The sequence below is a fragment of the Patiria miniata genome, unplaced genomic scaffold (genome assembly GCF_015706575.1).
Source record: "Patiria miniata isolate m_02_andy unplaced genomic scaffold, ASM1570657v1 HiC_scaffold_23, whole genome shotgun sequence".
Lineage (NCBI taxonomy): Eukaryota > Metazoa > Echinodermata > Asteroidea > Valvatida > Asterinidae > Patiria > Patiria miniata.
In genome coordinates, this window is record NW_024037062.1 from 2,411,167 (window position 1) to 2,432,107 (window position 20,941).

Here is a 20,941-nt window from a genome sequence, read left to right on the forward strand (position 1 = left end):
GAAAGAGGTAACAATATTCAAACGATATGAGACAGGGAGGTACTGATAAAGTGGACGATTCAGTCGTTTGTTAATGAGTATGAAGACAAACATTGGATCAATGCCTTTACAGTATGAAGAAGTTAGCCAAAAATAGGAATTCCTTGTCAATATAGGTTTTTCCCTGGAGAAATTCCGAATTGTTCTAATCAGTTTCATTATCACCCATTACATTTCGCGTGAGTTTTGCACATGTGGTCAAATTGGCAGTGAGCCACCGAGCAACCCTTTCACACAAATGTTTTCAATTAGCAAATTTTGGACGAATAGTTAAAAAGAAGAAAACCTAAACTGAACAGTGTCTTAAGCTTCCTGAGATGACATCACAGTAACAGTGCGCTCATACGTAGTCCGGAAAAACATTGAAACTTTTAAATGTTTAAAGAAGTGCACTTTTGCAAAAGATTAACCAAAAAATGTAGTCAAATGTGTAGTTTTTTTCCATTTCACAAAGAGTTAAACAAAAATAATTCCTGAGAAAATTTCATTGCACATACCCTTTAATTAAGAAAGAAAGGCATGCTTCGGATTGAAGACATTAAATATGAGTAACGTTAAGGAATGCGGACACGTATGAAGTCTTAAAAGATGTTTGACAAAATGTGAAATATGCTTGCCCATTAATGAAAACGAAACGTAACATTCAAAGGCCTTTCTGGTAATATTTTTCCTCTCATCAATTTGATTATAAAGTAGGCCTCGTTCATTTATGATGCAGTTACTCCGGGAAAATACACAAAAGAGGCACAACCATTAATTGCTAGCTTTCTCCCTCGTCTTCTTCTCCAAATGTCAATTAGGCATCGATAAAAATAAATAAATTAAGTCAAATTATCCATGACATTTCAATTGTGTAGTTCACTGAAAAGCAGAGCCAACATAAAAAAAAACTGAAAGCAGATTACTCCATGAACTTATGTTTTTTCATCACAGAGTTCTGGTAACCCCTTGGGGTAACCCATCGGATACGCACCAATGGCGGCGATTTCTAGTCAGGATTTGGAAGGCACAGCGGCGTCGACAGACGAATCTCCGGGGGGGGGGGGAGGGAGGGGAGATTGCCATGTTGGCATATTAATGGTTCGAGCTTAGTGGTAGCCCGCTAGCCAAATGCGAGTAAATACAGCGGCGGGCTAGTCAAAGCACTTGTTACATTACGGTGTAATAATTCGCTTGTCTTGTTAATGACTTTTAATTTTTAGGGAGATATTTCAAAGGGGAATTAACTTAAAATATGTGGTAAAGTGTAATGTTTGTAATGTAAAGTTGAATGTATTTTAATGTTTTGAGCACAAAAACCACGACACCTTCTATTGTATACCACTGTATATGAATGGCAATCAACCGAATCAATTAATCAATCAATCAAAACTATTAAAGTCCCCCTGGCGAGTCAAAATTATTGAAATAAGGCATGCAACATTCTCGTGTATCCGCAGATTTTAGCGTTTTTAATGGGAATTGCGGCCCAAAATCACCGAAAATGTCATGTTTTGGATTGATTAATACTTATTCTATTTCAAAGGTCTGGTTGAAAGGAAAATAAAGGTTTTCCCGGCGAATTTCCGAATTGTTCTTATCAGTTTCAATATCAGTCATTCAATTTCGCGTGAGTTTTGCACATGTGGTCTTTTTCATTTGGGTTTCATTCAATTTCATATGTTGGCAGCCAAGATTTTGCTGTGAATGTTCGTTTTCGTTTTCGGGCACCCTATTTCGTTTTGGTGCATTCAAGACTTAACTCGTAGCAGTCTGAAATTAAGTCTTTGCAACCTTTTGACGGTTGACGCATTCAAATTAACGAACATCTGTGCGCTTATAACGTATAACCATGCTTTTCATTTCTTATTCGCTTATGGGCAATTCGCTTATGGGCAATTAAAATTAGCAAGATGTTTTAATCGATATTTTGTCCTATTTTTCTCCGAGGTTCATTCCCCCCCTCCCTCAAAAAAAAATCTTGATGACTGTAAAATTTACAATGTTACAAATCAACTGATATGAGGGAAACAAGATGCAACGAAATAATGAATTGAAAGGGGCTAAGATAATTTCTTTTTCACTGTTGATCTTTTCTACTTGTTTAAACGTTTGATCAAGGTTTTTTTTACATTGACGATTTCTTCATCGGGACACGTAATATGTTTGGAAATATCTCTTGCGTTAATTCTTTAGTGTTTTCTTGCGTATGTCTGACGGAACACTTACCATATTCATTGGGCCCATGCAAAGTTTTCAATGCAATACATCTTTGGGTCACATTTAACCTTATTTTCCATTTTGAGGGGTGTTTTGGTGCCTTCTCCGTTTTTATGCTAATGCAAAGTTGCATATTCATTAGAAAACCCGTGATGGCATCCCGTGCATGATTAATGTTACACGGCTATTTCAGCAAAATTTGCTGTCATCAATTTCTCTTATTTGGTGATTGTATGATGTGTCAGTACATGGCAGTAAGCCAATGACCATCCCTTTCCCACAAATGTTTTTAATTAGCAAATTTTGGATGAATAATTTGAAGAAAAAAAAAAATCTAAACTGAACAGTGTCTTTCTGAAATGACATCACAGCAACAGCGTTAGTCCGGGAAAGCATGGGAACGTTTAAAAGCTTAAAGAAGTGCACATTTGCAATAAGTTTAACCCAAAAGTGTTGTCAAATGTGTAGTTTAACATTTCACAGAGTTGCGCAAAAAGAATTCGTGAGAAAAGTTCATTGAAGAAAGAAAGTCAATCTACGGTTTGAAGTCATCAAATATGATTTACGCTAAGGAATACGGACACGTATTAAGTCTTAAAAGATGTTTGACAAAATGTGAAACACGTTCACCCATTAATGTAAACGAATGCCCGATCAACCCCTTACTAATGGTTTAGACGAAATTGAATGAACACCGCGATACTTTTAATATGAATGCATCTTTGATAGGGACAAGTGAAGCTAAAAGACTATAGAATGCTCGGATAGTGAAATTGAATAATTTGTTTTTGACTGTCGAATGCCGATCTGCATGATCCTTCAATTTCAATCTAAATCGAATGAGCCAGGTGTTAAATTGAATGAAAACTTGGTGAAATTGGCCGGGAAAACCTAAATTATAATGTCTTACCGTTCTAAAGAAAGAAGGGGGTGACGGTCGGTCACATCGCGTGGATCGGACGCGGCGGACATTTCAGCCGTGTCCTTCAATGTACGGTACTCGTTGCGCGAGTGTGGCAAATAATAAACACGGCACAAATATTCATTGTCGCGCGTCCGCAAAATACGATGCACTGGTAAGACAAGTGCGGCGGAATTAAAGACCATTGCGCCGCCGACTTTTGCGCCGAAGCCGCTAGCGAATAAATAAAAAAAAAAGAGCATGGCCTGGCTCTGCGTTTTTGTAGAACGTTTCGGTATTGCTGCCAAACAAACAAACAAACACAAAAACGACATAGTATCTCGTTTATTATCAAAATTAACTGCTTATTATCTCGTTTAAACGACTTGTTTATCTTGTTTAAACGACGGATTTTATCTGGTTTAAACGACTTTTTTATCTGGTTAAAACGACTTATTTATCTTCTAAATGACTTATTTGTCTCCCGTTGAAACGAGCCTAAGCGCACAATTAAAGTGTAATTCGTGCTACTAAGGTGTTCCTCATCTGCCATCTCACATCTCGCATCTGGTGTGGATGACCTGACCTTTGTGTCGCGAGTTGTAATATGCAAATTTGGAACAATTATCATCTCGACTCATGCAAACGCAATTGACATTTAGGAAGGAGACGAGGCAGGCATGAGGTTACAATCAAGTATAAGCTTTGTATGGCCTCTCTGGGCTCCCTTACTTTTTGAACTTAATTTAGTCGGGCACTATATGCAGACGTTGCTGTAATTTTGTAATTGTGTGTCTGGCAGCCAGACTGAGGGAGTGATGGTCATGTATCTGGAACATGTAAACGTTTTTTAATTAGCGCAAGCAGACTTATGACCAGCGTAGCAGCTCATGCACGATGTCGATATCGCTGTAGTGTGTGGTCCGACGTTATGGTTTTCTCTGACTTTTGTCTTGACTATCCAAATTGTTTGCGTTAAATAGTATTTTTGACATGTCTGGGATGTTTTTCTTTATTTATTGACATAGCTTCTTGAAGTAAAACAATCACACCACAAATATAATATGAGAGATCAAACTAAAGAAAATAGTATAGACTAAAATACATAATTTTGAAGTTAATCGTGTGCTACTTCATTCAATTTGTTTTGTGATCATGAATGCACCCGCCATCAGTAGTACCGATCGATAGTAGCGCGGCAGCGACATGCAAATGGGGGGACTCAAATGCGTCCCTGTAACGGCGGGCAAAATAGAGGGCTCCCTTTCTTAATGTTAATTGACGTTGCAAGCACTCTGGGTTGCGGGAAAGACCCATTACTATTTTTTCTTATTTTTCTTATTAAAATGGGATTCGGTACAAAACCTGTTCTCAAAACAATCGCACATTTTTCCTCAGGTGACTCTTCTTGCTCTGTGGAGGGACCTCTCGGGATGGAAGATGGTCGCATCCGGGATGAACGCATCACAGCTTCGTCTTTTTGGACCCCTAGCGACGACCCAAGCAGTGATAGCCACGCCCCACACAGGGCCAGGCTTAATATTCAAGGTAGGCAAAAAATCTGCGTTCGTACGCAAAATATCTGCGTTCGAACGCAAAAAATCTGCGTTCGAACGAAAAAAATCTGCGTTCGAACGAAAAAAATCTGCGTTCGAACGATAAAAATCTGCGTTCGAACGAAAAAGCTGTTTGCTGTTTGCTGTAAGCTGTTTGCCCTCCCTGTGCTGCCCCACCACTTATGTGGGTGATTTGGTCACGTTTTTTCAGGTCCAACATGCATGACATATGTGCCCAATGTAGGACCGTGGCCCAAGGGATTTCAATAACAGGTCTTAAAGCAGTCTATGAGCTTTCAAACGGTCTTACTAGGGCTTGCTGTTAGTTGGTCATGAAGTTTAACCATTGCAATGAAGATCTAGCTAATTGTCCTTCTTTTTTTAAGAGTCCCTATCCTGTTACAATACTAGCTACAACACAACCCCCCCCCCCACCCCATCAGTCCCACCCATTATGCTATGCTGAGGCAACACACTTATGAGACATTTTTAAAAGTAATTTGCCTTTTTGGTTTCTTTTTATAAAGTGAGGCAAGTTTTAAAAAAATAATTAAAAAAGGCTATATAATTATCTTTCAAATTTTTCAGGTAAATAAATATAACTGGTCGTCATTGTGATTTTCAGAAATTTGTCTATCCACAAATCCTTTACAGTATAAATGTTCATTCCTAATCCTTGTAATAGTTCCAAAATTTAGAAGCGACTGACATGTATATTGTTTGATCATTTCTGGCTTTCAATAAGCCTATTTTACTAGTCTAACACTAGTACATGTACATGTACTTTCTGCTTCCTCACTTTCAGATACGGGATTCACTAATTAGCTGATTCCTACTCATACTCATAGCAATCGACAAACATGTCGGGCTATTCTGATAGCCATGGCTAACCCGACATGTTTTTTGGTGGCCCATGGATAACCAGTTAAATGTGGAGAAACTGTTGCACTTACAAGAGCATGATATGAGTCAGCTCATGATTGATACGTTTTACATGTTAGGTACAACAGTTTTCAGGGCAAAGAATGTTTTGACCCACAAAAATCACCCACATAAGTGGTGGGGCAGCACAGGGAGGGCAAACAGCTTACAGCAAACAGCAAACAGCTTTTTCGTTCGAACGCAGATTTTTTGCGTTCGAACGCAGATTTTTTTTCGTTCGAACGCAGATTTTTTGCGTTCGAACGCAGATTTTTTGCGTTCGAACGCAGATTTGTTTTCATTCTTACGATGGATTTTTTCAATTTTTTTTTTCACCTATGTCCCTTTAAAAGCTCCGTAGTTTATAGCACAACTTGATGACTGTTTTATGTCTTTAGTCAGCGTACAGTAAATAGTCATCTGATATTCAACAATCAGTAGTCGGATCTCCGCCCAAACTTTGTTAAAGCGTCAAATAAAATGGCGGCCGTGTGATGCAATTTTAAAGGAAAATAAGCTCTCAGTGGACTGTATAGCTACTTTGAAAATTGTAACTGCAATATTCCAGGTTATTTCATAATTATTCAATGAATTTTCTATTTACAACTTTACACACACTGCCTCGGTATTATAATCTCGTTTATGTGATGCATCGTTTAGTTAAATCGGGTACTGTCCCTTTTAACTAAGGGGTATTATTTGCCCTGCAATACACGAAATTATTATGTTGTTAGGGTTGTTTCTTTATACTCTTTCAAATGTCTTAAAAGGAAACTAACCTAAAGTCTTACCGTTCCTGAGAAAAGACGGATGAATAGATGTTTACATCGCACGCGGTGGACTTTTGTGGCATACATATACGTATTTCCCGCCGTTTCCATTCAAAGTACATTACACGTCGTGTGTGCGTCACATAATACGCACCAACAAAAATGTTGTTTCTTGCACGTCCGCATTATGCAATAAGCGCCCGAGTATTTTCGAGTACAATATATGTTTATTTAACTGCTTATTAAAAACTTTTCAATGAGTTGATATTTAATATCCATTTCTTTCATTTAGAAAACTTGAAATTCAACGACGATTTTGTGCATCAAGTATACTCGGATCGTTCCTGCGAACTTTGCAGCGTCATGTACTATTTTGAATTTGACGACCATATGTTTATACGAAGCAATTGATTTATTTAAATATTTGATCAGAACATTAAAAGCTATTAGTGATTAGGTGAAGTCGGAAACAAAGCCGAGCTTCAAAAAAGGGCCATCAATGTTGTCATGTTTACTTTTAGCCACAGAGGCTGCCTGACCTACAATTTTAGACGTGAGCGTCGGGAATAATTGTTAGGTCTGGGAATCAGACTAGCGCCCAACGGCCGTGCGCTGACCCACACACAGTCATCACGCCACACTGAAACACAGCAAAAGTACCGTGGAGATGAACCACTTTTACTTACGTCATGTTCATAAATTTGATTTAAAAAACGGTCATGTTGAACTCAGAGATTTTCTTTAAACGACTACGGAGTAAAGATTAGACCTTCGATGATCTTTTTTGGAAATAAAAACGAAATGTTAAAAAAAGCATTTCCACAAAAAGCAGGAATCATAGGGGCGTCATGAAGTTTGTACGATACACTGTAAGTGCATGGACCACGTGTCGGCGTACAGGACTCACTGCATGACAGAACGAAGCAAATACAGACTCTTTTATATAATTTGCCTTTCAATACTAGACTAATATGCACATTTGGCATGGAACAAGTGTTTGAATTAAGACTGTAGAAAAAAGAAAACGTACAAATAACGACTTTAAAAGGGATATTTCTATTATCACCATTGTACACAACCCTTTTTTTACGAATGGAAGAGGCACACAGACCATCGTTCATGATTTTCTCGGGGCCCCCTCCGGCCCCCCCCCCCTTGGTGACGACTCAAATCCAAGTCTCAAGCTAAAGAGGGCAAAACTCGAAAGAGTGTCAAGCTTCAGTTTGAAGTAATATTTGTGATGTAATACATCGACTTTAATGACCCCCAACCCCCCCCCCCCCCTCCCTCATCTCCCTAAACACGAGCCAGTACATCATAAAAAAAGTCAGGGGAAAGTGGCCAGAAAATCCTTCAGATTGCACCACAGAGCATCTAAAATCCAAAACTTTTTAGGGGCCCTCAGGCGGCCCCGGACCCCACGCCTTCAGAGCTTCGCGCTCCCCGCTCGCATATAAAAAGCAATCCACTTAAGGATTTCAGGAACCCCCAGGCTGGGATCAGGGAATGGGCCTGAACAAGGTATGCCCACAGGTACTGTGGGCGTGTACACGCAGTTTTGCGACGAGCATGTCCAAAACGTTTTCAATACGATAGGGCCAATTGTTACGATTTTCTTTAGTTTGAAGTTGAACTTATCCCACTGAAAAATTAATTTCATTCAAAGTAATAAACATAATAAACCATTATGATAAATGATGTGGGGGAATTAGAAATGGATTTAAGGGATCTTTTGGGGCGGAAATTATCAAATATTTTGAGTGACGGTCCGTCGGCAAATATCGTGATTTGACACCCCCCCCCTTTCAAAATGGCCAACATGCCTCGAAGTCCAAATTTGAGCCAGATCTCCTGCAGTATGGCTAAATAGTTGAATGCAGTAAGAAATCTTAGGTTTTTTTTTTGTTGTACAGGATACTCTGAAGGGTGGCGTTACGCTAATCCGTGGATACAGGTTGACTTCGTTGGCACAGTCACCATCACTGGTCTGATCACCCAGGGGCGCGGAGATTCCAGCTTATGGGTGACGGAGTACCAAGTGACGTACAGCGATGACGGTCAGTCCTGGAATAACGTGACTGATGCATACGGCACACCAATAAAGGTATATAGTCAGGTTGCATACGGTTGGAATCGTGACCGACTGGTCCAAAGCACCAAATTTGGCAGATAGATTATTATAGCCCTAAAGAAGACATTTAGAAGGGGTGACTCCTGACATTCTTTTGGGAAGAGTGCATAATTTGTATAAAGCGTTAATCCCTGTTGTGTAATATTTATTTACAGATCTTTATTTCAGTATATTTTGCGGATTTTACTTACATGTCCTTACTTAAATAATATTTTCTAAAGAATATCGGAGACTTGAAGATTATGAGGACATAATAAAGCTGCAAAATGGCTACCAGTATACCCTAAAGTTGCGTGCATTTCCTTTTCCCTCAGATATCATCAAGTAGTCTTGCCAAACCTCAGTATTGATAAGCTTCCAATTTACAATGTTACTTAATTACACAGTTATCCTAACAAAAATAAATGAGAAATCATGTGAAAAATTAATCATCTTGATATTTAGCCCACGAAAAACAAAAAGGGGGAAAATGAGGTGTCTGTAAATTGGGCTAAAAATTACGCGAAGCCTATCGTGGGGGATTTGATCAAGCTCCCCGGTTTTGTTTTCTAAGCTAAATATCACAATGTTATCAATGTCCACATGATTTTCCATTAAGTTTTAATCGAGTAACTGTGCCAGTAAGCAACTTGGTGAATTTGAAGCTCTATTATACTATTTTGCAAGACTACTTGATGATATCAGTTCTGGAGACAAGGTTTATGAGCGAGGGTATAATAGTAGCCATTTTTGATCGTTACTATGTCCTCATAATTATCCAGTCAGTCTTAAATGCTTTAGAAAATGACATTGAAGTAAGGATGTGTAAGTGGAATCCCAAAGTATACTTTTCAATAAATATAATTAAAATGTACTCTAATAATTATGGGAATAAATATATTACACGGTAGGGATGAACGATCTATGCAAATTAGGCACCCTTCCCAAAAGAATAATTTCGGTGCCGCCCCTTCTAAATATCTTCTCTGGGGCTATAACAGCATATCTGCCAAGTTGGGTGCTTTGGACCAGTCGGTCACCATCTTGTCAAAAATTGGGTCTAAGCCTTCCGACTCATAGAAATGTTTAATATATATCAAAATGTCAAAAGTCGTTTTGCTGACTATTGTTACTACATAATCAGTAGCGTATCCAGCACAACCGCACATCCACAGCGAAATGTAGACATGTTTTTTTCCCCGACATTTGGCCTCCGTAAAATCAAAAAGCCGGGGGGAGGAGCATCTTCCAAATGGGGGCGCTCTTCAAAACCATTATTATGCATACTGGAAAATAAAATATGTGCCGATTTTCACGGCGCATGGTAATGCCTTTTTTTGGCTGGTATTCTTTTTTGGGTTGATGTCAGAACTCTCTGAACACTTATGGAAATACTTACTGGGCAAAATATCTTTCAAAAAAATCATCGGGGGCACGGTGCCCCTGCCCCTGCCCCCCCCCCCCCCCCGATATGCCACTGGACATAATGAATCCATTCGAATGTCTTCAACTTGAACACACCAATCTTCTTTTTTGAACAGTTCCCTGGTAACAAGGACAAGAACACCCTGGTAACTACTCGCCTGCCGTTTGCCTTGCGCACCAGAATCCTGCGCATTCACCCCACCAAATGGCATTGGGGTTGCAGCATGAGGTTTGAAGTGATTGGCTGCTATTAAGTCAGACTCATTACATTGCCGACGAGTGAGTCATGTGATTTCAACGTCAAAAGGTAGCTCTGTCGTAGACCAAAACGAAAATATTTATGCTTGTAAATACCGGCTCTATTCAAGAGTAATTCGGTTTCATAATTCGAATGAAATTTGATGAATATTATTAGTTCTTTTTATTTTGTTTCAATTTTGTGAATCTATATTACTGATGCATTTAATATGCATACTGGTTAATCGTTAGTCAGTGTGTACGTATATATAATTAGCTGATTGGTAAGACTTAGAGTGAAAACAAACCCTGGGAGTACACTTTAAAAAGAAAGGCAAATATCCAGGGAAATCTGGACAGTCGTAGAGCAAGGTTGCTTTTGCCTGTGTAGGCTACTTTACGAACTTAATAACTTTAGAACATGACAACGAATAAGAAAAATGTTATGTACGAATTAAAAAAAGAAGAATTCTCGTTATAAAAAAATAAGAATTATTATGTGTTAGTTGCTAGAAGGTACGGTGTTTTTAAAAAGAAATAGTATAAAAGAAATTATAATTCTGAAATTTTGTAATTCGGAAAAAAAAAAATTGAGAAACACTCGCTCTGTTTATTTCATATCAAGCCCAAATCTGGGGGCGGATGCAGCCCCAGAGCTTCTGATAAATATTATGATACCAGTAAAATTGGGTCCAGAGAAACAAAAGAATTCCAAAGTTCCTATATTCTCAAATAGTGGAATAGAATGGCGGGGAAAGCATCGTAGATTTCACAATTTTCAGGGGGGGGGGGGGGGGGGGGGCATGTCCCGGACCCCAGCATTCACTATGCTATATCCGCCCAAGAAGCAATTTGTATTAGCAAATGTTTAAGTCAAAAGAGTTTTATCAAGGGTACGCCATCTTAAAAATTAAAGCGAGGCACAACGCAAACAAACATGGCGGCGTAACTATTGTGTGCGGTGAACGAGTGACTCTCGCAATATTACAGCAGATTGGCACTCCTATAAATGGATGGATAGCTCAATTCCCCGCATCAGCATAGGTATGTCACGTCTTATTGTATTTTGAAGAAAGATTCGATAAATATAAAGCCCAAAACAAGTGGCCAGACTGAAGTTTCCATGATTGAAGATAACAGGATAAGTAAAAAAACGACGAAACCCAAATGTCGGGACCATTGTTTTAGAGAAGTTCTGCACGCAGCACTTTCAAAATCTAGGATATGAACGCTGAATTCATGAGCTTTTTTTTAGTACAAGAATCATTCGAATCGCAAACAGGTAAGTATTCTTTCAGCAAAACGAAAAAAATCACATAGGGATGTGATGTTTTCGGCTTGCTGAAAGAACGCACACCTTTTGTGTGATCCGTGGACAGAACTTTAAAAGAGTGGTTGTGTTTAAAATTCCGTAACTTAAAAAGCAAAGAAGTGATTTAAATAATTCTTGTACTAAAAAAAGCTCATGAATTGAGATTTTATATCCTAGATTTTGAAAGTGCTACATGCAGAACTTCAATAGAACAATGGTCCCGACATTTGGGTTTCGTTTTTTTTTTTTACTCATCCTGTATAGCACCGCCGTCAGATCAGAGAAACGATAACGACTTTTTTTCACTTTTGTATCCGAGGCTTTTTCTGGGCTGAACATGCATCCGTTTTATTTTTCGTGTTGTCAATAAGTAGAGAAAGTGAATATGCTTAATTGTGACTTTAGTGTAGCCGATACATGTGCCTGCACATTTATGCCAACCTGCGCTTTAAAGGTGGCACATATATATATATGTTCATTCATTGAATGTATTATCATATATTATCTCCACGTAAACTTGAATCCTCGATCCTGATTGGTTGATCCATGGCAACAACATGTGATATTAGGCAGTATTGCACGGTCTGCGTATTGCGCTATTCCAAGATGCGAGCGACATTCCAGCTGCATGCGCTTAACCGCTAAACTGTTCGTGTAAAGCAATGGTCCAACTTTACTGCGCGTCAAGTTTGCTTGAAGATAAATTCGTTATCACGCTCGCTCTCGTGGAACACGGAAAATGTAGTGCGTCTGTGTCCCATATACCACTCGGCATTCGGCCTCGTGGCATGTGGGACACAGACGCACTACATTATTCCGTGTTCCACTTGCGCTCGCAGGATAACTTATTATATATATTAGCAAAGTACTGAAGCTGTTACGTCAAGGTATCTTCAAGATACTTAAAAAATTTGGCAAAACTCTTGTAATTATTAAAATTGGAAAACTACTCAACATACTGTACGTAGCACGTGATAGATGGCTTTGTATATATACACGTGTCAAATGAGCTGCGGCTATATCCCTTTAGAATTCGAAAGATTCAAGTGTAGACAAGAACAACATGGACAAGGCAAATTAAAAGTCGAAAAGGTTCTTATTTTCCCCCTCAATTTGTTTGCAAAAGTGTCCACCTTTTCTCAGTTTTCAAAATATATTTGCTTTTATTATTTATTTTTTTGGAGCAGTGACAACGTCTATAAACGTTACTGGTTGAGCCGTGCACGCACACGTTCCAAGGGCGAATCCGGGGGGCCAGCAGTGCCAGGTGCCATGCCCCCGCCCCCAACGAAACCAATTTTGTTTTTCATTTCAATAGTGCTTGGCCGTTTAAAAAAAATCCGTTGTCGATGTCAAATATCATTCCTGTTCCAAACTAAGGCGACCTCTCAAATACGGACAATTACCACGAAATCAGTGTCACCTGCGACATTGCCAAACTGTACAATCGCATGATTCTTAACAGGTTAAAAAGTGCCAAAGACCCAAAACTCTTTGTGAATCAAAATGGTTTCAAGGAAAGGAGTTCCAGCAATACTAGTTTTAAGGAGGATCGTTGAAGAAGCGAAGAAGAACAATCTCCCTGCCTTCTTGACCTTCATAGATTTCAAGAAGGCGTTTGAGTCAATTCATCGAGGCAAAACGATCGGAATCCTTAAGGCTTATGGAGTTCCTCCCAGACCTCAAAGGGCCATAAAATCAATGTATACTAACACCAGATCACGCCTGATGGTGAAACAACTGAATTCAATATGTCAGTAGGTCATCACATTGGCTCTATTCCTGTTTATAATCGTGCTTGATATGCTCTTCGGAAGGCAACAAGTGGTAGAAATGCAGAGCTTGGTTTACCATCACACCCAGATGTTCCAGACGTGTTCCAGCAGTCACCCTCATGGCCTAGCTTTGCTGACGATATCCGCCTGCTTTTCGATGACAGGGAGCAGGTACAGGACTTTCTAGAGTTGTACTTGAAATTTACTATAATGATCTTAAGGACATATAACTTGTTATCATTCCCCATTTTTATCAAAAAGTGTACTTCGTCTTGTATAAAAGCGAAATACAATTTTGCTTTTTAAGTTACTGCTTCGACTGTTTTGGCCAACATAACACAGAAAAAAAAGTGACCAGAGTTTGAATTGATGGCATGGTATCTTTGTAATTCATTTTTTTCCTACCCCAAATTATGAAACGTATCCCCGCTCCCATAAGAGAGAGTTTTCCAAATTCCAAATTGGGTATTCAATTATTCATTTCTGTTCAAGTGTACCCAAAATTACATATTGGAGATGATTTCTGAACATAAATTAAGTGACTTGGAACCTGGTCGCGATTTGTTTACTCAACAGTCTACACCGTGTACTTCCAGCGCACACCTTCTCGATTGTACCGGTTTCCCGGATCATCGGGCCATCATGCTGAGGTGTGCGCTGAAAATCCGGACCGATCTGACCGTACAACGGGCGACCAAATGAAATCAAACATGTTTGAATTGTCCAAACATCGCCCCCTATATGGGAAGAAGGTGTCTATAACCCCCCCCCCCCCCTCGATTTTACGGAGGCAGAGTGACCGGGCAAAAGTTCTGTCTACCTTTTGAGAGAATGGTCTGTCGGCGAATTCGTTGTCACACCCCCATCCAAAGTGGCCCAGGACACTCCTATCAATGTGCTTTTCTTAACTTCATCCCCCTCCCCAAATAATAATTGACCTTGCTACACGCCTGCTCTAGTGCGCATCCCTCCTTTAGGGTATTAATGTCTCTTTAAAATATACAAATTGGTACCGCGCGAAGGTAAAAACAACATATTACATTGAAGGGAAGATACAACATTTGCAAACATATGAAAACGATATTGTCAAATTATAATGAAATATCTTACTAGGCTGTTAGTGAATGACAATCTAAACCATCCTGCAAAATTGTGGTTTCTGGTGTACTGACATTATCAAGAACAATGGTATTTTTCCAACGCTGGTGGGCCGACCAGCGTGGGAGAAAACTGCTTATTTCAAAAACTGCTCCTAATTGTTCATGTTTAGTCATTCCGCATTTTCTTTGTAACTGATTACACATCTGTGAAGGGGTACAAGCCTGCTAGACTGATTCTCTTACCTTATAATCCCCAAAGTCTATAAATTATAACGTCTCATCTTAAGTGGGGTCAGGGAACCAGACTACCAGAACACGGTTGGTTTTCTTAGATTTTCCAGCATCTCCCAACCCAATACATCTCCGAAAACAATATTTGCTAAAGCACACTAATCCTCCCTATCCATTTATTTCTGAAAATTGTATATTCCCTTTAAACGAGACCACTTTGATGAAAGTTTGCCAATTAGTAGCATTAATGAATCATACCACTCTGAAAAGTAAACAAGAAAACACAATTCATTAAATAGTGGAGGTGAGAACAAACAGAGTACAAATTAATTATTACAAAAAAAAAAAAAAAAAAACACGCACCAGTCACAAAACTAATTGTTGACATCGTATCTTGAAATAAAAGATAGGTAACTCTCTTTTACTTTATTAACAGAAGTAAGACCTTGCCCTTAAATAAATTTGGCGTTTTTCTGACTGTGCGAGAAATAAAAGCACGTCTGTTGGTTGGTCTTCGACCGAAAAGAGAATCCTGAGATGGGAAGCTCCTTATGAAAGCGCTCTTTGCTCACAGCCGTCATACAATTTCATTAATTTGTTTACATTGATTTTTAGGACATTGGGAAATGGAGTTGTTGGCGTGGACTAGTTGGTGCAATGTTACGGTATTTACGGTCGATGGAAGTGTAGTTCCAATCATTTTCTATTCTTTAACCTGTCTTATAAATAAGCAGGGCTGGGGTCCGCACATCCCTTAATGTGCAGCGCAATGCCGACATCGCTGACTTAAAGAAAATCAGCCACGCCATGCAAGCACAATTTGAAAATGTCTAATTGTAGCCATAGAGTGTTTCCAACTGCATTATTTGAGATACTTGTTACCGTTCGGAAAATTCCCGCTTCGTTTATTTACTGCTAACCAAAGTAATAACAATACTCAAAACCCGCTATGTGTGTTGGCACCCCCGCATAAATCGAATACATCGGTGTTCCGATATCTAGTATCGCCGGATCGTCTGCAATTGGCATAGTACGACATCTGCATCCTTCTTGCTGTGGCGGCAAGCAGGATCGATTCTCCAAGATTCGATAGGGGATAGTCGAGTTCGTTGAATCGTTTTGACGGTACGCACGTAAAACTGCTGGATCCTGCAACACCGTATCGACTTTTGTGTGCTGGTTGGTCGAAGATATATTCGGATGTGCGCTCTGTTGACCACATGTACTGTTGAGTAGTTGCGAGAGGCGGCTCACGTTTTCATATAGAAATGTTCTCTTTGAATCGACACTCCTGGAATCGACCATCGCAATGTCGTCTTTTTGTGGCAATAATTGTGTGCCTCGATTTTGAATGGCTTTCCCGACGGACAAAATGGCGGGATCGTTGAGGAGACTTGTGGTTTGAGGTGATACACGACGAGGAAGTGCTGGCCATGCTTTATCATAGGACGCACTTGGAACTTCAGGAGACGAGTGTCTACTACCTGCAATCTTTGAGGATTTTTTGAAACCCCTTTTTCTTCTGTTTTGCAAGCAGTGGGAAGCGTTACATGAAGAGTTGCCGTGAGGATAGAATGGAGTCAAGTGCTTTCTCTTCACTGGTGGCTTGGGATATACTTTCCCTGGAGATTCGAACTCATCCCAGTTCATCACTTCACCTCTCGGCCTCCTATGGTAACCATCGTAGAACTTGATTGGTGAATGTCTGATCGCATCTTGGTCACGTAGTGTCACCATGGCAACGGGAGCTCTGGTCAGGATGTGTGAAACTTCCTGCGAGCATTGACTGAATGTGAGGGCGCCCTCGTCGTCGGCGCAGTCTCTGAAATATGAAGCGCTGTTTATTACCTGTGTGCCATCTTCCGAAGCTGTTGACGGGCTCGAGAGAGAAAGATTTCTCCTTCGACGTCGCCGCCTCGCGCACACTGCCGATGACAAACTGCCGTCGCTGTTGTCGCTCAAAGATCGCCTTCTTTCACTGTCACTAATGGATGCCGCACTGCTGGAATAGCTCGCACTCAGAGACCAGTTCAGCTTGGAAGACGAGCCGTCTGAGCAATCTGAAATCGATTTCTGTTCATCCTCGTCTTCGCTGTTCTCACCTGATGTGTTGAATCTTGTCTCCGAGAACAGAGAGATACCGCTCTCATCACCAGGCTTAGTGGACTCACGGTCCTCATGTGGAATTGATGTTGAGAACTGGCCTTCTGGTGATGAAGTTTGACCTCTATGTGATGATGTCTGACCTGCCGGTGATACGGTTTGTCCTTGTGGTGAAGCGGGTGAATCGTCTAGGGACATGGTTTGACCCCGTGGTGAAAAGGAGTGACTCCTTGGTGAAAAAGGATTACCCACTGATGGTGAATATGTTTGACTATCTGGTGAAAAGATTGGATGATCTTTGGATACGCTTCGATCTTCCGGGGAAAAGAATTGTTCCGGTGAAATGCTGTGATCTTGCGGCGAAAAGTGATCGTCTTCAACCCGAAAGGTACGATCTACGTTTGGCGTCAAACTATGTGGCGATAAGCTGTCGTCATCGGATGTTAAGGCTCGAATTATAGATGAAGTAATTTGACCTTTCGATGACAGGTATTGACCTCCTGGTGATGAACTGGTTGGCGATTGGCTATTTGGTGTAGATGTACGGACGTCAGAACGTTGCGTGTTGAAGGCGCATGAATTTATCTCCATGTCGACGGAAATCAGGTCACCGGAATATGAGGGAACCTTGGGAGGAGTCCGGAAGCTGGAAGGCGACATCAGTCTTGGATTGTGGGTAAAATGATTTGCGAGGTCAAAGGTCGTACTCTCACTGTTCCATCCTGTGGCATTACCTGGTAAGTAAAAACGAAAGGAATTTGAAACTACTCATCAAATTTAATCAATTAATGTTCATCATGGGGTCTAGACGCGCGGGATGTGCAAAACAACACGCGCGGGATTTCAGGTTTTCACGAACAGACAAATCTTTCTGGAGATTAATAACCCGCAATAATTCTCTTATTGGTACATTTGTGAAGTTTAAAATATCAGCTTATCATCTGTATCAAACATTTGTCAACATGTGCTCTAAACCCAGGCAAAATCTTTATTTCAAAAAGTGACCAACTGAAAACCCGACTTTCTCAAAACCACTATTCAACGCCCCGTGGCCAAATTATCCCTTCGTGAAGTTTTTCGACAAAGACTATGCTGGAGTGCAAGAATTCGTTTTTGCATTTCGTGATGAAAGCGCCGATGATGCCCTATAAAAGCCACGTAGGAGTATTGGTACACTTTAATTTGCCGAAAACGAACCTTACGACTTTTTAATTAGCAAAAGGAAATAATACAGTCTCGTTTCTAGTTCTGGATCGCGAACATTATTCAAGCTGCTTTCAGCTCAACTCAACTAATCCACAAATTCAAGTCAAATGGAATTAACAGTTTACCTTGGGTGATGGAGATACTACAAAATTATTTTCCAAATTTAGGCTCTTTTAATTTTGAATATGCGACGTCAAAAGTGCCGATGCCACTTTTCCTCGTTCCGGATCGGTTTAAACAGTTTCGGATCGGGCCCAAACTGCTTCGCGCATAAAACAATTATCACGCAACAAAATCATTTTGTTCAGACAGAATTATCCTGATCCAAGTAGATTTTCTGATACAGTTTGATTTAATTGTTAGAAATACAGTTCGTTAAATAAAAATATTAATAGAATTAATAACAAAAGACATTTTGCGTATGAATGTTTCGGATTAAAACACGCACGGACCGACAAACTTTTGACCCATCACAGAACACGGCACATAAAATCGATTACGCGCGTGTAGTTGTGTCCGACTTACACGGGCGATCCGGAACTAAGCAAAATTATGCGTACGTTAAGTTTTGGGCGAATTTTAAAAAATGGAGACTCTTCAACTTATTTTGATTCAACTAACATTCGATGCAGGAGTACGAAAAAAAATATACATTAAATCAGACGTTCTAATCGACGTACCGAGGAGAACATGTATCGTCGATTCGCGGATTCTAGAAATATTATCGCTTGTGTTTAAGCTTATATTATACTTTTCAAAACGCACTTCGTCGGAAAAGTATGAAGAAACCAATCCAAAAGATACAGGTTTTCATTGAAGCGATTCGGAACTAGTACGACAAAGCTGAAACTGGGTGAAGGACTGTGTTACCTATCTACTGAGACCCCGTCGTCACGTACACCAACTAACTTAATGATAATCATATCCTAAGTGTTTGTTAATTGTAAACAATCGGGAGCAGTTAAGATTTTAAACAGCCAATTTGGAAACGGAAGCGATAGCAACGAAATCGACTTACTACTGCATTGGTTTTCTGTTTTCTTAAAAATTAATGCAGGCCTATGGGTCTACTTAGCAAAATGTTTACTTCATGAAGTTAGTTGTTATGCACCCATCTGAACATTTTGATCAAGTTGCATTGCTTTTAACGAAACTACCGCACCAAAAGGAAATTATAGAAGGCCTATGTACATGTAAGCCTAGTTCGAGTAACTAGTACTCCACAAATCGCCTTTTTTAACATTTGGAGATGGTCGGGCGATAGTAGGGTCCTAGAATCTTAGAGAACATGGCGATACCAATAACCTATTTTGACCATTTTCACTTTTACCCCCTATCAAAATCTTCAGATTTCACCCCCAAAACAGTCTCAAACTGCCCGATGCACCCCTGTAGGCTTCAGTGGGAATTGAAAATACAAATGGTGGTACCTTTGCGAAGACAAGCGAAATTTCAGACAGACCAATCACAGGGCACTTTGATTGGTCACCAATCCAGGTGACCAATCAAAGTGCCCTGTGATTGGTCTGTCTGATGCCAGTCAATTTTTCCTGAATTTAAAATGGCAGCCTCCAACAAGGCGTTTGTGACAAGGATGTTTCCTGAATTGAAGGTAAAATGTCTCTTTTCTTCCCAAAGGTTTGTGAACCTTGGTTGGTTGGTTCTTCTCCTAAATACTCCACGTGGGAGTTTATACAGGAGGCCAGAAACACCGGGGCAAACCCCTTCTCTTAGCGATAAGTGTTTACTGGGTTCTTTTACGTGCATTTATACAACACACGGGACCTACGGCTTAACGTCCCATCCGAAGGACGAAGCAATAATGGTTAAGTGCCTTGCTTAAGAGCACAAGTGTCCGCCGGCGGGCTCGAACCCACGTCACTGTTGCCTCTGAAACACCAGAACGTGAGTCCGGTGTTCTTAACCGCTAGGCCATCACACTCCATAACACCTAACCACCACCATTTGTATTTCCAATTCCCACTGAAGCCTACATGGGGCGAATCAGGCAGTTTGAAGACTGTTTTGGGGATGAAATCTAAAAATGTTGATATAGGGTACGAGTGAAAATGGTCAAAATAGGTTATTGGTACCATGTACTCTAAGATCCTAGGACCCTACTATCGCCTGACCATATCCAAATGTTAAAAAAGGCGATTCGTAAAGTCCTAGATACTCGGACTAATGTAAGCCATACCTTAGTCTGGCAAATGAAAGAAGTGACACATTTCTGATTTGCCTTTGTTCAAGACACAGTGACAGTTTGTTCTTCGACACAAACAACATGATATCACGTTTTCGTATTAAACAGCAAACACTCACCCTGCCGTGGCTCACAGCGCTTGTGATCGGTGTCATTTTCTTGGCAAGAGAACAGCGACATTTTGTCGGCATCCAAAGCATGAAACATCTCTTTACCTCATGAAATGCATGTCAGCATTGAGCGAAATATTTTGCTACCGTGTACAGCTTTGATTCTTTTGTTGTCCTTGCGTGAGAATGCGCGTGATCATTCATTGCGCGTGCGCGTGGGCGTGCGCGTAGGTGCGGGCGCGGGCGTGAGCGTTCATGTAAATTAGTGCATTGAAAATTGGACTGAATAATCAAAACACAAGTAATTTTTACCACTATCTCTTTACATCGTATGTGTTGCTTTTTATAAAAAAAAAAAATCTTTCCGACGAATGCCAATTATAATTGCCTCATCAGTTAATCCAAAATTTGAATTTAAAATATAGCTTGCTTGTTTTCTAATTTAAGGCTTAAGAATGTTTGCTTTTTAAAATCGTGCCGATACACTTCATCCCGTCATTAATACTATTTGCACCGTTCATATCTTGAAAATATATCTGTTCATAACAATGATGCATTCAACCATTAAGATTAGGCGCTTGAAGGGCGTGTATAAGTATTTTTGCACTGTGTAATTCATGCCAAAATAACTTCATCAAAGCATGGTGGAGAATTCATTACAGGTTTTTAATTATTAGCTGAGATATTTTGGCGGCACATCAAAGAAGAGGACAGTATTTAAAGCAGTTGTCATTGAATAGCAG

The 20,941-nt window shown here is 40.0% G+C and overlaps 2 protein-coding genes across 2 annotated transcripts; one reads left to right on the forward strand and one right to left on the reverse strand.

Moving 5' to 3' along the window:
- The first annotated feature begins 4,572 nt into the window (after positions 1 to 4,572).
- LOC119731365 (lactadherin-like) lies at positions 4,573 to 10,175 on the forward strand. The gene is made up of 3 exons (XM_038204542.1): positions 4,573 to 4,687; positions 8,300 to 8,490; positions 10,038 to 10,175. Exons 1-3 carry the CDS (start codon positions 4,573 to 4,575, stop codon positions 10,173 to 10,175), a joined length of 444 nt encoding a protein of 147 aa, XP_038060470.1.
- A 5,071-nt stretch (positions 10,176 to 15,246) lies between these two features.
- LOC119731127 lies at positions 15,247 to 20,361 on the reverse strand. The gene is made up of 2 exons (XM_038204148.1): positions 20,208 to 20,361; positions 15,247 to 17,413 (listed from the first exon to the last, which is right to left on the reverse strand). Exons 1-2 carry the CDS (start codon positions 20,293 to 20,295, stop codon positions 15,492 to 15,494), a joined length of 2,010 nt encoding a protein of 669 aa, XP_038060076.1. The 5' UTR covers positions 20,296 to 20,361; the 3' UTR covers positions 15,247 to 15,491.
- Between the last annotated feature and the right edge of the window lie 580 nt (positions 20,362 to 20,941).

Bases quoted from the DNA above. Each gene is read 5' to 3' on its own strand.
- LOC119731127 (XM_038204148.1), bottom strand. From the start codon at position 20,295: ATGTTTCATGCTTTGGATGCCGACAAAATGTCGCTGTTCTCTTGCCAA. The intron at 17,414-20,207 runs GTGAGTGTTTGC...TTTACTTACCAG, and splicing joins GCGCTGTGAGCCACGGCAGG to GTAATGCCACAGGATGGAAC.
- LOC119731365 (XM_038204542.1), top strand. From the start codon at position 4,573: ATGGAAGATGGTCGCATCCGGGATGAACGCATCACAGCTTCGTCTTTT. The intron at 4,688-8,299 runs GTAGGCAAAAAA...TTTGTTGTACAG, and splicing joins GGCCAGGCTTAATATTCAAG to GATACTCTGAAGGGTGGCGT. The intron at 8,491-10,037 runs GTATATAGTCAG...TTTTTTGAACAG, and splicing joins CATACGGCACACCAATAAAG to TTCCCTGGTAACAAGGACAA.